Source organism: Equus asinus, chromosome 17, assembly GCF_041296235.1.
Source record: "Equus asinus isolate D_3611 breed Donkey chromosome 17, EquAss-T2T_v2, whole genome shotgun sequence".
NCBI lineage: Eukaryota > Metazoa > Chordata > Mammalia > Perissodactyla > Equidae > Equus > Equus asinus.
Genome location: NC_091806.1, coordinates 34,088,858 through 34,104,273, shown reverse-complemented (window position 1 = coordinate 34,104,273; position 15,416 = coordinate 34,088,858). Strand labels below are relative to the sequence as shown.

The 15,416-nt window shown below is 38.4% G+C and overlaps 2 protein-coding genes across 2 annotated transcripts; both read left to right on the top strand.

Annotated features, from left to right (window-relative positions):
* The first annotated feature begins 248 nt into the window (after nt 1-248).
* Nucleotides 249-833, top strand: LOC139040650 (olfactory receptor 4D9-like). The gene has a single exon (XM_070487398.1). The coding sequence runs from the start codon at nt 249-251 to the stop codon at nt 831-833; it is 585 nt and encodes a 194-aa protein (XP_070343499.1).
* Nucleotides 834-11,821: 10,988 nt separating this feature from the next.
* On the top strand, nt 11,822-12,757 carry LOC123278078 (olfactory receptor 4D10-like). The gene has a single exon (XM_044750418.2). It carries the CDS (start codon nt 11,822-11,824, stop codon nt 12,755-12,757), a length of 936 nt encoding a protein of 311 aa, XP_044606353.1.
* The last annotated feature ends 2,659 nt before the right edge of the window (nt 12,758-15,416 follow it).

Below are 15,416 nucleotides of genomic sequence, written 5' to 3'. Positions count from 1 at the left end.
GTATGTGACAACTCTGATGGGAAACCTCCTCATCATGGTTACAGTTACCTGCGAATCTCACCTTCGCACTCCCATGTACTTCCTGCTCCACAGTCTATCTGTTCTTGACACTCACTTTTCCTCCATCACAGCTCCTAAGGTCCTAGCTGATCTTCTATCAGAGAGAAAACCCATCTCCTTCAATGGCTGTGTCACTCAAATGTTCTTTTTCCACCTTCTGGGAGGTGTGGATGTTTTTTCTCTCTGTGATGGCATTTTATCGCTATATAGCCATCTCAAAACCCCTCTATCGTATGACTGTCGTTAGTAGGGGACAATGCACTAGCCTGGTTGTGGCCTCCTGGGTGTGGGGCTTTGTCCACTCCATCATGCAGATTTCCCTGTTGCTGCCCCTCCCTATCTATGGATCCAAAGTTCTTGACACTTTCTACTGTGATGTCCCCCAGGTGCTCAAACCTACCTGCACTGACACCTTCACTCTGGAGCTCCTGATGATTTCTGATAATGGATTACTTAGTTGGTTTATATTCTTCTTGCTCCTCATATGCTACACAGTCATCCTGATGATACTGAGATCTCATACTGGAGAGGGCAGGAGGAAAGCCATCTCCACCTGCACCTCACACATCACTGTGGTGACCCTGCACTTTGTGCCCTGCATCTATATCTATACCCGGATCTTCACTGCCTTCCCCACAGATACTGCCATTTCTTTCAACTTCACTATCATTTCTCCTTTGCTCAATCCTGTGATCTACACCCTGAGAAATCAGGAAATGAAGTCAGCCATGAGGAAACCAAAGAAACAAGTACGACATTCAGAAAGGGTTTAAATTCTATAAGGATGAGACAACACTCAAATTTAAAGATAGATTTTAAATATCACTTTCTCAAAATGGCAAGAGATCAACTTAATGTGAAAAACAAATGGGCATCTATGGTTACCATGGCGTCTTAAAAGAGGCTGATCCTATAGTACGTGCTGGGGACCTATAGGTGATGCTATTTAAGGTGAAACCCATTCATGTCTTCCTCTACCCACTTTCAATTATTCATCCCACAAATATTGACAGAACACATATTATATGCCTGAAAGTGGTAAGATTCAGACTGCTGCAGGAAGATTAAAGATAGTCACTGACCTACATGCATACTCCAAGAGGCTTTAATGAAGATATGAACCAAGTGCTGTGGAAATATTGTAGTCACTTTACTTGAGAACTTCAGAAGACATTTGAGAGTAAGGGGATAAAGGCAGAGAGGGACAATCCAAGCAAAGAAATCACTATGTGCAGAGGGAGAGAATGGTATAAGTGTGTGCCACATTATGCGACAGTCAGTTCATTGTAGTCACGAGGTAGTACACTCATGAAGTCAATACCATTCAAAGAAAAGTTTGGAAAGAACTCCTTCTGTGGTCTCCTGAGCAATGCAAATCCTTGATTTCTATTGGAGAGAGGATCCCCAAATCATTCCAAGGCCATGGTTTCCTCTGGGGCAGAAGGAGGTAATGCTGTAAGTGGGAATATTCATAAAGAAATAAGACTGATGAGTAGAGGCTGTGACAGCTCACCTGGACTGGAGAAAGCCTTAACCAAAGACAGGTGCTAGGCACTCCCTTGGGAAGCAACTGACTCCCAATTATGTAGCAGAATTATCCCAATCACAGACTGGACAGGCCCAAATTTCTCATTGTTTCTGCTTTTTGATTTTGGGGTTTTTTTTTCCAGCTTTGTTGAGATATAATTGACATGTAACATTGTGTAAGTTTAAGGTGTACAACATGCTGATTTGATAAACATATATGAAAATATGATTACCACCATAGCATGAGTTACCACCTCCATCACATCACACAATTAACATTTCTTCTTCATGGTTCTCATAGTCTCTCACATAAAGACCTCGAAACTTCTTTATACCTCATTAAAAGGAAAAGTAAGGGCAATAAAAGCATGAAGATTTAATCAACAAATCAGAATTTTCTAGTCTCTGTGAAATAAAAGGAATGAGAATGGTGCTAGGAGAAGGTTTATCTAACAATCCAGCTGGTATTTTGTGGCAATCTGTTGACTTTACTGTACAATGTCTCCCATCATGATAAAGCTGAAGCCATAGATGCTGGCACTCATGTATTAATCAGACACATCAATGCTGTGACAAAAATGTCCAAATTGAAGTTGTTAACCACAGTAAAAGTTTATTTACTGCTCATGTCACCAACTAATGCTGGTCTTCAGAAAGAGCTATTGCATGCAATAATTAGGAGCAACAGGATCTTTTTCTTCCATCCTGGACTCCGGCTCTCTCTAAATCCTCAGAAACCTCTCCATTCATCCAGAAAATGGAGAAAAGGAAAGAGGACTAAGAATTATGGGGAGAAGGGGGAGGGTAGTTATAGGGCATTCTGAAAGTAACATGTATCACTTTTGAACCACATTCCTCAGGACAGCTCATAGTCATATGGCCTCAACTGACTGCAAGGGAGCCTGGAGAATGTAATCCTACTCTGTTCCCAGTAAAAAGAGGAGAACATGAATAATGATGAACTCCAGCGATCTCTTCCACATATGTGACTCATTACTAAGAAATAACAATTGGATTACATGACAAAGACTAAGATTTTGTCTCTAAAAGGATTCTCTTAACACCTAGAAATGTTTGCTGGAAGTACTACTGGAACCTTGGAATTCACAGAGAACCAAACTGAAAAGAAGGAGATATGAGGAAAGGAAACTTAATTGAAAGGAAGGGAAAGGTGATCAAGGTAAGCCTGGGAAATAGGATGATAATAGGCTAGAAGGTCAGGATCCAAAATATAGAACACTGGAGGAGAGTGTCCAAAGAAGACTCATCAAGAAGACAAGCTTAACTTATCCTCATACTTTCTATAAGCTAGTTATAAACCAATATTTAATCATGCAGAAGCTCCTGTAGAGATGAGTGTCATCTTCTTTGTTGATTGCTCCTTCATGTGTTCTACTTTATGCCCATCATTGAAACATTTTCTGAACTATTTTCTAATATTAGACATACTTCCTCAAGCATAAAATTAAATAAAGACATACATTTGTCTTCAGCTGTATCCATCTGCAGACCAAATGACTATTTACTGCCTGGCTACATGTTTCCTCTGGCATCACTGTTCTTCAAATCCTCCCTACTTTTCACATTGATGCCTTTTTCTTATCTCTCTGTTGACTTCACCTCAAGCAAAACCTTTGTGACTAGGCGGAATTTTAAGCAACCAACGATTTATACAATCAGAGTTATGTTCCCAAGTATAGGACCTACAAATGACAGAAACCCAGCAAATGCTGCCCAGGAAGCTGCCTTGGACTGTTTACACAGGCAAAACAATCTGATCACACACAGTGATGAAAAGCATGGAATTCAGGACAACACCATTAAATTTACTTCTCTTTCAACATGACACCAATTAATTATTTGGATTAATCTATATTTTTCTCCAGGTGGAGACATTTTCTTAGAGAAATATTAGATATTACACTGATTCTAGCTTATCGTACAAAGGTTGCACATATTTGCTCCTACCATCTGTGATTTTTTTTCTATATAAGAGAGGTTGGCTTTAAACTTGCACAATGTTTTTCATAAGCAAATAAATGTATCTATACAGACAAACTGGCTGGTTTAGGAGCAATCCTGCTGTTATGGACTTGTTCAAGAAATTCAAAGAATGTTCAGGTTATTGAAACTTTATTTCTCAGACTCTAGGATAGTCAGCAAAACAGAAACTATTTCTAAGCATCATGAAGTTCCAGTCACGAAACTATAGGCTGGAGGGATCTTCAGAGTTTTGTTGTTATTGTTGTTGTGTGACTGTTCTTTCAAGTCTGAAAGGTAATGTTGTCAACATTACTCTTATTCAATAAAGCAAACTATTAATTTAGTACTGTATTAGTAATCTATTGCTGCATAACATATCAATGCAAAATGTAGTGGCTTATAACGACACACATTTCTTAAGTTGCAGTTTGTGTGGTGGGGAATGAGGTAAGATTTAGCTAAGTCTTCTCCTTCAGGGTCACTCACAAGGCTATGTCAAGGTGTCAGCTGAGAGCTGCAGTGTCATATGAAGGTTAACTGAGGAAGGATCTACTTCCAAGCTCACTCACATGGTTGGTGGTCAGAATCAAGAGTTATTGGCCTGAGGGTTCAGTTCCTTACTGGCTGTTGGCTGGAGGCCTTCCTCAGGTTCTGGTCTTGTGGGTCTCTCCAACATGGCGGCTTCCTTCATCAGAGAGAACAATCAAAGCAGAAGAGAATGTGTTAGCAGGAAAGAAGACTCTTGGAAGTGGCATCCTGTCACTTTTTATATATTCTCTTCCAGAAGCAAGTCACTAGTCCAGCCTACACACAAGAGGAAGGAATTGCACACCTTTGTTAATATCAGGGCAGGGACTGCAAGTTTCTAGAAAAAAACTATGAAAAATAAGGGTTTCCTTCTCTGCACATTCTCTCCAGCATTTGTTGTTTCCTGTCTTGTTAATTATAGCCATTCTGACTGGAGTGAGGTGATACCTCATTGTAGTTTTGATTTGCATTTCCCTGATAGCTAATGATGTTGAACATCTTTTCATATGCCTGTTGGCCATCTGTATATCTTCTTTGGAGAAATCTCTGCTGGTGGGAGTGCAAACTGGTGCACCCACTATGGGAAGTGGAACGGAGTTTCCTCAGAAAATTAAGGATAGATCTACCATATGATCCAGCTATCCTACTGCTGGGTATTTATCCAAAGAACTTGATAACACAAAGGCATAAAGATACCTGCATCCCTATGTTCATTGCAGCATTATACACCATAGTCAGGACTTGGAAGCAACCTAGGTGCCCATCAAGGGACGAATGGATAAAGAAGATGTGGTATTTATACACTATGGAATACTACTCAGCCATAAGAAATGATGAAATCCAGCCATTTGTGACAACACGGATGAACCTTGAGGGTATTATGCTGAATGAAATAAGTCAGAGGGAGAAAGTCAAATTCCATATGATCTCAGTCATAAGTAGAAGATAAAAACAATGACAAACAAACACATAGCATTGGAGACTGGATTGGTGGTTACCATAGGGGAAGGGGGGAGGGGGAGGGCAAAAGAGGTGACTAGACTCACATGTGAGGGGATGGACTATAATTAGTTTTAGGGTGGTGAACATGATGTAATCTATACAGAATTTGAAATATATTATGATGTACATCTGAAAATAAGTAAATAAATAAATAAACTATGAAAAATCATTGGAAATCATGAAAGAAACCTAAAAGTTATTTGTTCAAGAAGGGTTACAAAAGACCAACAAGAAAGGAAGAGGAGGTAAGGGAGAGTGTCATAGATAATTCAGATAAACTGAGCCCTTGTGACAAGGAGAATGATAGTGCCAGCTACAAACGGAAAGTATTTAATTCTTGATAACAATGCTCACATCTATTTTAGACATTTTAAGTGGGAGGTGTGCCATATATCCAAGTGAGACTATCCATAGACCTATAGTGAGACAAGGTTTCAGAAATGACATTGGGAATGAGACAAGAGGGAAAATGGAATTCTTTGCTTTTAGGATCTCTAGAACCACAGGGTCTAGAACATGGAGGTGCTCAGAAAATATGTCATAATTAAATACACATACAAAAGAATGAAAGTAGACCACTATCTTACACCATTCATAAAAGTGGACTCAAAATGGATTAAAGACCTGAAACTATTAAACTTCCAGAAGAAAACCTAGGCAGTACACTCTTAGACATCAGTCTTAGCAGCATATTTTCAAGTACTATGTCTGAACAGGCAAAGGAAACAATAGAAAAAATAAACAATTGGGACTATGTCAAATTGAAAAGATTCTGCACAGCAAAGGAAACCATCAACAAAACGAAAAGATAGCCTAACAACTGGGAGAAGATATTTGCATACCCTGTATCTATTAAGGGGTTAATATCCAAAACATATAAAGAACTCATACATCTCAACACCAAAAATTTAACAACACAATTAAAACACGGGCAAAAGATCTGAACAGAGATTTCTCCAAAGAAGATATACAGATGGCGAACAGGAACATGAAAAGATGTTCAATGTCATTAACTACCAGGGAAACGCAAATCAAAACGAGCATGAGATATCACCTCACTCCCATCAGAATGGCTATAATTAACAAGACAGGAAACAATAAGTGTTGGAGAGGATGTGGAGAGAAGGGAACTCTCATACATGGCTAGTGGGAGCGCAAACTGGTGCAGCCACTATGGAAAACAGTACAGAGATTCCTCAAAAAATAAAAATAGATCTACCATATGATCCAGCCACTCTACTGCTGGGTATTTATCCAAAGAATATGAAAACACGAATGTGTAGATATTCATGCACCCCTATATTCATTGCAGCACTATTTACAATAGCCAAGACTTGGAAGCAATCTAGGTGCCCCAAAAAGGATGAACGGCTAAAGAGGATGTGGTATATATACACAATGGAATACTACTCAGCCATAAGAAACAATTCAATCCAGCCATCTTTGACAACATGGATGGATCTTGAGGGTATTATGCTAAGTGAAATAAGTCAGAGGGAGAAAGTCAGATACTGTATGATCTCACTCATATGTAGAAGATAAAAACAATGAAAAACAAACACATAGAAAGAGAGATTGGATTGGTGGTTAGCAGAGAGGAAGGCGGGGAGGGAGGGGGGTGAAAAGGACAATTAGGCACATGCATGTGGTGATGAATTGTAATTAGTCATTGGACGGTGAACATGTTGTAATCTACACAGAAATCAAAATATATAATGATGTACACCTGAAATGTATATAGTTATAAACCAATGTTACCACAATAAAAAAAATTAAAAATAAAATGTAAATAAAATATATAGAAATACCATGTTTAAAAACAATTAAAAAAAAAGAAAACAATTGCATTTACAATTGCATCAAAGGGTAAGAAACACAACCAACATAAGTAACAAAGTGAAAGATCTGTTCACTGAAAACCATAAGACATTGATGAAAGAAACTGAAGAAGAAACAAACAAATGGAAATATATTCCATGCTCATGGGTTAGAAGAATTATTTTAAAATGTCTGTGATACCCAAAGAGATCTACAGGTTCAATGCAATCCATATCAAAATTCCAATAGCATTTTTCACAGAAAGGGAAAAAGAATCCTAAAATTTGTGTAGTATCACAAGACAACTAATAGCCAAAGCAATCCTGTGAAAGAAGAACAAAGCTGGAGGCATCACACTTATGATTTCACACTACATGCTACAAAGATATAATAATCAAAACAGTATAGTACTGGCATAAAAACAGACGTACAGACCAATGGAACAGAATCAAGAGCTCAGAAATATACCCATGCATACACAGTCAATTAAGTATGAACAAAGAAGCCAAGAATATACAATGGGGAAAGGATACTGTCTTCAGTAAATGTTAGGTAAAACTGGATAACAACATGCATAATAAAGAAATCAAACTCCTATCTTACACCACTCACAAAAATTAACTTGGAATGGATTAAAGATTTAAGTATAAAACCTGAAATTATAAGACTCCTAGAAGAAAAAATAGTGGAAAGTTTCCTTGACATTGGCCTTGGCCATAATTTTTCGGATATTACACCAAAAGCACAAGCAACAAAAGTAAAAATTAATAAATGGGACTACCTCAAACTAAAAAGCTTCTGTACAGCAAAAGTAATCAACAAATGAAAAGACAACCTACAGAATAGGAGAAAATATTTGCAAATCACATATGGGATGAGAGGTTAATATCAAAAATATGTGAAGAACTCAATAGCAAAAGCACAAACCATTTGATATAAAAATGGGCACAGGACCTGAATAGATATTGTTCCAAACAAGACATATAAATGGCCAACAGTTATATGAAAAGGTGCTCAACATCACTAACCAGCAGAGAAATGCAAATCAAAACCACTGTAAGATATCACTTAACACCTGTAAGAAGGGCTATCATCAAAAAGACAAGAATAACAAGTGTTGGTGAAGATGTGGAGAAAAGGAAAAACCTTGTGCCCTGTTGGTGGGAAAGTGAATTGGTACAGCCACTATGGAAAACACTATAGAGTTTCCTCAAAACATTAAAATTAAAACTATCACATGAGCCAGCAATCCCATCTCTGGCTATTTATCCAAAGGAAATGAAATCAGGATCTTAAAGAGGTATTGGCACTCTGATGTTCATTGCAACATTATTCACAATATCCAAGATATGGAAACAGTCTAAGCATCCATCGATGGATAAATGGATAAAGACATGGTGTATACATACCATGGGATATTATCAGTCATGAAAAAGAAGAAAATCCTGCCATTTGTGACAACTAGGTGGACGTCGAGGGCGTTATGCTAAGTGAAGAAAGTCAGATAGAGAAAGACAAATACTGTATTATTTCATAAATCTGTGTAGACTAAAACTCTAAACTCACAGAAACAGAGAGTAGAATGGTGGTTACCAGGTACTGGGGGGTGGGTGAAATGAAGAGATGTTGGTGAAAGTGTACAAACTCCCAAGTATAAGATGAATACGTTCGGAGCTCTAATGTACAGATGGTGATGATCGTTAATAATACTTGAAAGTTGCTGAGAGTATATCTTAAATGATCTCACCATACACAAAAAAGTAGTAATTATGTGAGGTGATGAGGAATAAGCTAACACTATGATGATAATCGTTTTGCAACATATAAATGTATCAAATCAACCATTGTATATCTTAAACACCCACAATGATACACGTCAATAATATCTAAGTAAAGAGGAGGGAAAAAAGAATTACCCATCTCAAACATACAACCTGTCTCATGTGGTTTTTAATCTGTGTAGACTAGTTTAATGTACTAAAACAAAATGGAAAATCAAGTAAACCCAAACCGGTCAGCATTCTGGAAACAGTGGAAGCGCATTCTACATAAGACAGAACCATTCAATAATCTGAGTTAATAATGAGTAACTATTGTAATATTGTAGACAGTTATAATAACTTATCTAGCAGTAATCCACATTGAGAGATTCCATATGAATAGAGCATTGGAAAACAGGAAAAATTACATTCCTGAAATATCATCTAAGTCATGTTTCTCTACATGTGGAGACTTGTAGCAACATCATGAGACTATAACAATTCTGCGTATAATTAGAAACTAGACTAGGAACAAAGGATTTTAGGTCCAGTTCTCTTCTAGGTTTTTGACAGTCAAATTGAAACTCATTTCTATATAGTGTCCTCTGAGCTTTACAAGCAATGAAAATTGGACCCTTGTAATCTCTTGGGCACAGTATTTGGCACATTTTAAAATAGTTCTAATTGAGCGATGGATAAACAGATAGATTTCCTCTACTGCCTCTAAATAATTTGGACACCAACCAAAATGTGTCCATCTGTGTGTGTGTATGTGTGTTTACACATGAACATGTTTCAGTAGCTTCTTAATAACTCCCACTGAAACCTCATCACCAACAGCAGAATCAGGCACCAACTTCCACTTTCTCGTCCAATAACACTCCCTTTGTAAGTCTTATATTAAGCCTCAAACTGAGGGATTTGTACATAAGACAGGGATACAGTGGAAATTCTTGAAACTGTGATTTCTTTGAATCTGCCCTTTCTCTCCTGAAAGGGGAGTAAAGACACTAAGATATTTAGTCTTCCAAGAGGCTCTGCTTTCACAAACAACACTTTCAAGAATTAAAGTCACCAGTGTTCTGTTCTGCTCTGTATCTAATAACTTACTATTTGTAGTTGGAGTTTTGGTCAAAGGTGTGAGGTAAAGACATTAAGCTTTTAGCTAATATAAAGGTTATGGATAGTGAAATTGAGTTGTCATGATTGATTATGTACAAATAGTTTGACTTTGATATTTTCCAGGTATATTAAATTCTTCAAAGCCAAAATGATCTTCTCAGTGACAGGAACAACAAAGGTGGGTGTTAACTATTGGAAGAGGGGTGATGTGTGAGGAGGGATTCAGAAATGTGGTCCATGCAGTGTGAGAGAAGGCATCATTCATTTGCTGTGATCCTTTGAGCTGCTGTTGGTGAGTCCACCTCAGAACAAAGTCAATGTAAATTGGGTTTCCAAAGCCCCTTTCAGCCAAATTCTTATCTTCAGACAGACTCTATCAAATATTCCTGTTATACAAAATTAGATCCTATACATATAAGATTGAAGGGAGTAAAAATAGTTTATTCCTTCCTACTTCCATCACTTCCTTCCTTTCAACAAAATATAGATTCATTATATATGCCATAAGAACACAACTATAACATTAATACTTACTAAAGTATGGTGGGGAAATTGAATAAGTCAACTTTTCTTGAGTCTTCACTCATACTAAATCCTCAAAAAAAATAGTACCCGTTTTTACTGCTGGAAATCGTGATATCTCCTATCCCACCCAAATCTACCTCTACTTCTCTCGTGACACGTTTCACAGTTTATCTTGCAATATGTCCATCAATTTATACAAATCATCCACATGTGTTAGCCTGCAAACACTTTGAGAATGTGGTCCAACTTATCCAAATACATTTAAAATTGCAAGAAGCGTTCACTTTCTAAGAACAAAGTGGAACAAATAATAATTGTAAAATGTCCTGAGAATGATCGATAACAGCTTATTAAAAGTAGGCGTTATTGAGACCAGCCTTGTTGCACAGTGGTTAAGTTCGTGTGCTCCACTTGGCAACAGATGTTAGCTCAGGGTCAATCATCCTCACCAAAAAACAAAGGCATTATTCTAATGATACCATCATCTCTCACTGCTGTGGGATCCCTCCACTCTCTTAGCTTAGATCCACAAATGGAAAGACACAGAGGAGAGTGTGGTTGATATAGTATGAACCACCTCTAGAAAGTAGGTCACTATCTTTATTCTCTCCCTGACACTCAAGCAAGGATCACATCATATTATCCAAGGTGAATAAGCTGTAGAGAATTGCTGTACAATATTGCAGCTATACAGTTTCATGCACTTAAAATCTTGTTAAGAAGGTAGGTCTCATGTTTAAGTGTTTTTATCTCAATAAAAGAAAGTAAAGATATTCTTTGAGATTAGGATTTACATATTGTTTCAATGTGTTTCCCAGTCATAAATTTTAATCATCTTAAAATAATTGTTAATCAAACAATCTGATTAGTATAAAGAAATCACAATAATGAGCTACCTACGTGGAACAATCTGCAATTTTAAGAAATTCAATGTAAAACAGCCAACAGCAAGTAAAATGACTCATGCCAGAGAAACATTGCAATAAGAAACTGAATGACATCCTTTTATTCAAAAAAGCAAGACCTCTTGAAGTCACCAGAATATTTGCTAATATGAATATTGACTTTGTGAACAATAAGTCCTCAATGGCTGGAGCCATGTCTTCCTTATCTTTGTATATAGTGCTTCACACAATTCCAGACATTCAATAAATTTGTGTGGAATAAAAAATAATGATAAAATTTAAAAACTATAATAAATTAATAAAATAAAATATGCTATGGAATTTTAACTACTGAACATAAATGATATTATTTTCAAAAGTAGATTTATAGGGAAAGAATTATTGAATAACTTTGCATGTGATAATTTGGTTTGATCGTGAAACTGAAGGCAATCTCAAAAATTGGGAGAAGTCAACAAATTGTAAACACTGGAACCACAGGAGGAACAATCTGAATTGGGTTCTTAGTGCTTAGAATGAAAACAAATTAAATAGCCAAACATTTTCATATGGAGTAGCTTGAAAACAAAGTGAGAGAAAGAAGGTGATTCAATGGAGCTGAAAAACTGCACCAGGGTCAAAGAATTTATTTTCCTTGACCTAACCCAGAATCAAGAACTGAACTGGGTCTTATTTCTTTTCCTACTTTGGGTGTATGTGACAACTCTGCTGGGAAATCTCCTCATCATGGTCACGGTGACCTGTGAATCTTGCCTTCACACCCCCATGTATTTTTTGCTCCGTAATTTGTCTATTGCCGACATCTGCTTTTCCTCCATCACAGCTCCCAAGGTTCTGGTGGACCTTCTGTCACAGAGAAAGACCATCTCCTTCAATGGGTGCTTCACTCAGATGTTTTTCTTCCACCTCGTTGGAGGGGTGGATGTATGTTCTTTGTCGGTGATGGCATTTGATCGCTATGTGGCCATCTCCAAGCCCCTGCACTACGTGACCATCATGAGCAGAGGGCGATGCACTGCCCTCATTGTAGCCTGCTGGCTGGGGGGCTTTGTCCACTCCATCGTGCAGATTTCCCTGTTGCTGCCCCTCCCCTTCTGTGGACCCAATGTTCTTGATACTTTCTACTGTGATGTCCCCCAGATCCTCAAACTCGCCCATACTGACATTTTTGTGCTTGAGCTGCTGATGATTTCCAACAGTGGGCTGCTCTCCACACTGTGGTTTATCTTCCTGCTTGTGTCCTACACAGTCATCCTAATGACGCTGAGGTCTCAGGCAGGGGAGGGCAGGAGGAAGGCCATCTCCACCTGCACCTCACACATCACTGTGGTGACCCTGCACTTTGTGCCCTGTATCTATGTCTATGCCCGGCCCTTCAATGCCCTCCCCACAGATAAGGCCATCTCCGTCACCTTCACTGTCATCTCCCCTCTGCTGAACCCCTTGATCTACACTCTGAGGAACCAGGAGATGAAGTCAGCCATCAGGAAACTGAGAAGAAGATGTGTACCTTCTGAGAGGATATAGACTGGTCGCTCACTCCTTCTCACCACCTTTGAAAATGTCCATCAAATAAACAGCATTGACTAAAGGATTTTTAAATAATTTTGATATTTCTACTAAGATGCACATGACTTTCAAAGATTCTGTTTGGCATGCAATAATAATGTAAAAAGATACGTTTCATGTTGCAAAAGGAAGCAGAGAAATCAAACTGTTAGCTGAAGAGTTGCATAATGCTTATGCAATAAAGCCTTGGAAGAAATAAAGAAAAGAGAATATGTATGCACTCAGAAATTTTATCACATTGGAATTGTTGTGGGGGTTTCGTTCAGCTCTATTGCATATAATTGAGAAATACAAATGTTGTTTATTTCAGATGTACAACTTGATGTTTTGATATACATATAGATTGTGAAATGATCATTGGGGGAAAATGGATTAAGGTGGGACCTCTCTTGGTTATTACTTACAACAACATGGAAATCTCCAATTGTCTAAATAAAATTAACAATAAGAAAAAGCAAACATATATATATATACTCAGACATTCCCACTATATTCTTGTTACCAGGAAGGGAGCTGAGAAACATAATGCAGCTTGGGCATTGGATTGCTAAGGTCTTTCATGAAGTAATCACATTTTAATGAAGTAAGCACACTCAAATTAAGTTCCTCCTCTGACTTTCTGATATGAGTAAATTAAATAACTACTACCTGAAGATTTTTCCGTCTGAAGCCCACACTCCAGTGGTTGAGTGCAAGTGCTTTGAAGCCAGCACAGCTTGAGTTAGAATGTGGACCCCAGTAACTATGGGTTCTATGACGTCATGTAGGTCCTTACCCTGACCTTCCTCTGAACCCCACACCTACTGACCACACTTCCATGACATTGCCTCAGCGACCGGGGCTCAGCTCAAGCACCACACTCAGGACCTTGTTTCCAATTCCCTGTCCTCCTTCCTCCTATTCCCCCAGTAGGGCTATGATTTATTTATTGCATCCCCAGCACCTGGCACAGCAAGTAGAACGTAGAAAACTGTCCAAAAAATGGTTGAGTTAAAGAACTCAATGAATGAATATCACCTCTCACTCCTTTCTGTTTCTCAAATCATTGGAGAATAGGAGTAAGAAAACAATGGATTTGTTATTATTCTCTGTTAACATGACTCCCTAAAAATGACAGAAACCTATGAAGCTGCTTCAGACTATGCATATACATTCAAAAAGTTGGCATGAACGGAAAAACATTATTCAATACATGAACTTGGTTTTTATTTGTTTTCTTGTCCTGCTATTTACAGCATTTGGGAGTTTTTCTTTTTTGCCCTTCATTTCTGCAGGTAGATCCTAGATCTTAAAATTTTTGAAATTAGACAAATGTTCATGTCACAGTACAAATGTCAGTTCAAAAATCAGACATGCAAAGGTCCTCAGGTGGGGATGTGCCCAGGCCTTCATAAGAAGATGAGAGGAAGCAAGGAGGAGACAGGTAATAATTGTAGTCAGAGAGATAATGAGGCCACGGGATCAGGTCCTTAGGACCTTTTAGACCATTGTGAGGATTTTGACTTTCACCTAAATAAGATGCGATGCATTTTGAAGAGCAGAATAGTGATGAATGTTTTAGCAGAAATGCAGTGCTTACTGTTATGAATAGACTGAGGTGGGGCAAGGACAAAAACAGGGAGACCAATTAAGAAGCTACTGCAAAAGTCCCAGGAAAGAAATAATGAAGACACAACTTAGGGTAGTAACAGTGGAGGTGGTGAGAATGGTGAAGAACTCTGAAAGTCAAGCAAGTAGGAGTTGCTGATGGATCCAGTGTGGATTTCCTGGTGATGTGTATGTCCTGTGAGAACTCCATCACACACTTTCTTCATCCGCCCATTGAGATCTCCTTCACTCTCATCTACATAATCCTTTCAGGTCCAATGGCTCCTTCCAATACTTGTGTGTCACACTTGAGGAATTACCCTACATGGGTGAAACTGCCTAAGGAAGTTGTGCAGAATCCCTAAGAATAGGCATTTATGTCCCAACAGAAAAACTACTAGGGGAAACATCAGAGGTAAGGTGGAATTCTGGGTAAAGTGACCTAACAGGATTCTTGCTGAAGGCAGGCCAGGGTGATCAAATATCACTTGGGGCATGGTGGATGGTGAGGAACCTGATTACACACTGATGGTGATCAACATGGAGGGTGGGGGATTTTGGCTAAACTGAATTAGCAGAATTCTTGTTAAAATTTGACAATGCAGAGACAAGCATGGAGGTCCCAAAGTGGAGGCCTAGTTGAGAAGTTCAGGGGAGCCTGAGTAGAGTTTGGTCAAGGGGAGAATCTTTGTCACTGCTAAAAACTTTTAGATCCTACACAAAAAGTGTGTTCCTAAGGACATGTGCCTGAGTCACATCTTGATTACTCCCACTGAAACCACCTCGCCATCAGTAGAATTTTTCCACAACCACATCCAATTATATGCCCTCTGATAATTCTCACACTAGTTCTGAGATTGACAAATTGGTACATATGATGGAACACTGTGAATCAGTGTGGAAGAGCCAAGGAAATATTATTCCCTGAGTCTGCCCTTCTCCACATAAAGAAAGCCACTGAAATCACTGGCTTTCAGAGGGGTATTTAACAGAATTTTCTGAAGCCAAATGATTCCCAAGGTTCGTGTGA

What these genes read in the sequence shown, in the direction of transcription:
- LOC139040650 (XM_070487398.1), top strand. Translation starts at nt 249, where the DNA reads ATGGCATTTTATCGCTATATAGCCATCTCAAAACCCCTCTATCGTATG.
- LOC123278078 (XM_044750418.2), top strand. Translation starts at nt 11,822, where the DNA reads ATGGAGCTGAAAAACTGCACCAGGGTCAAAGAATTTATTTTCCTTGAC.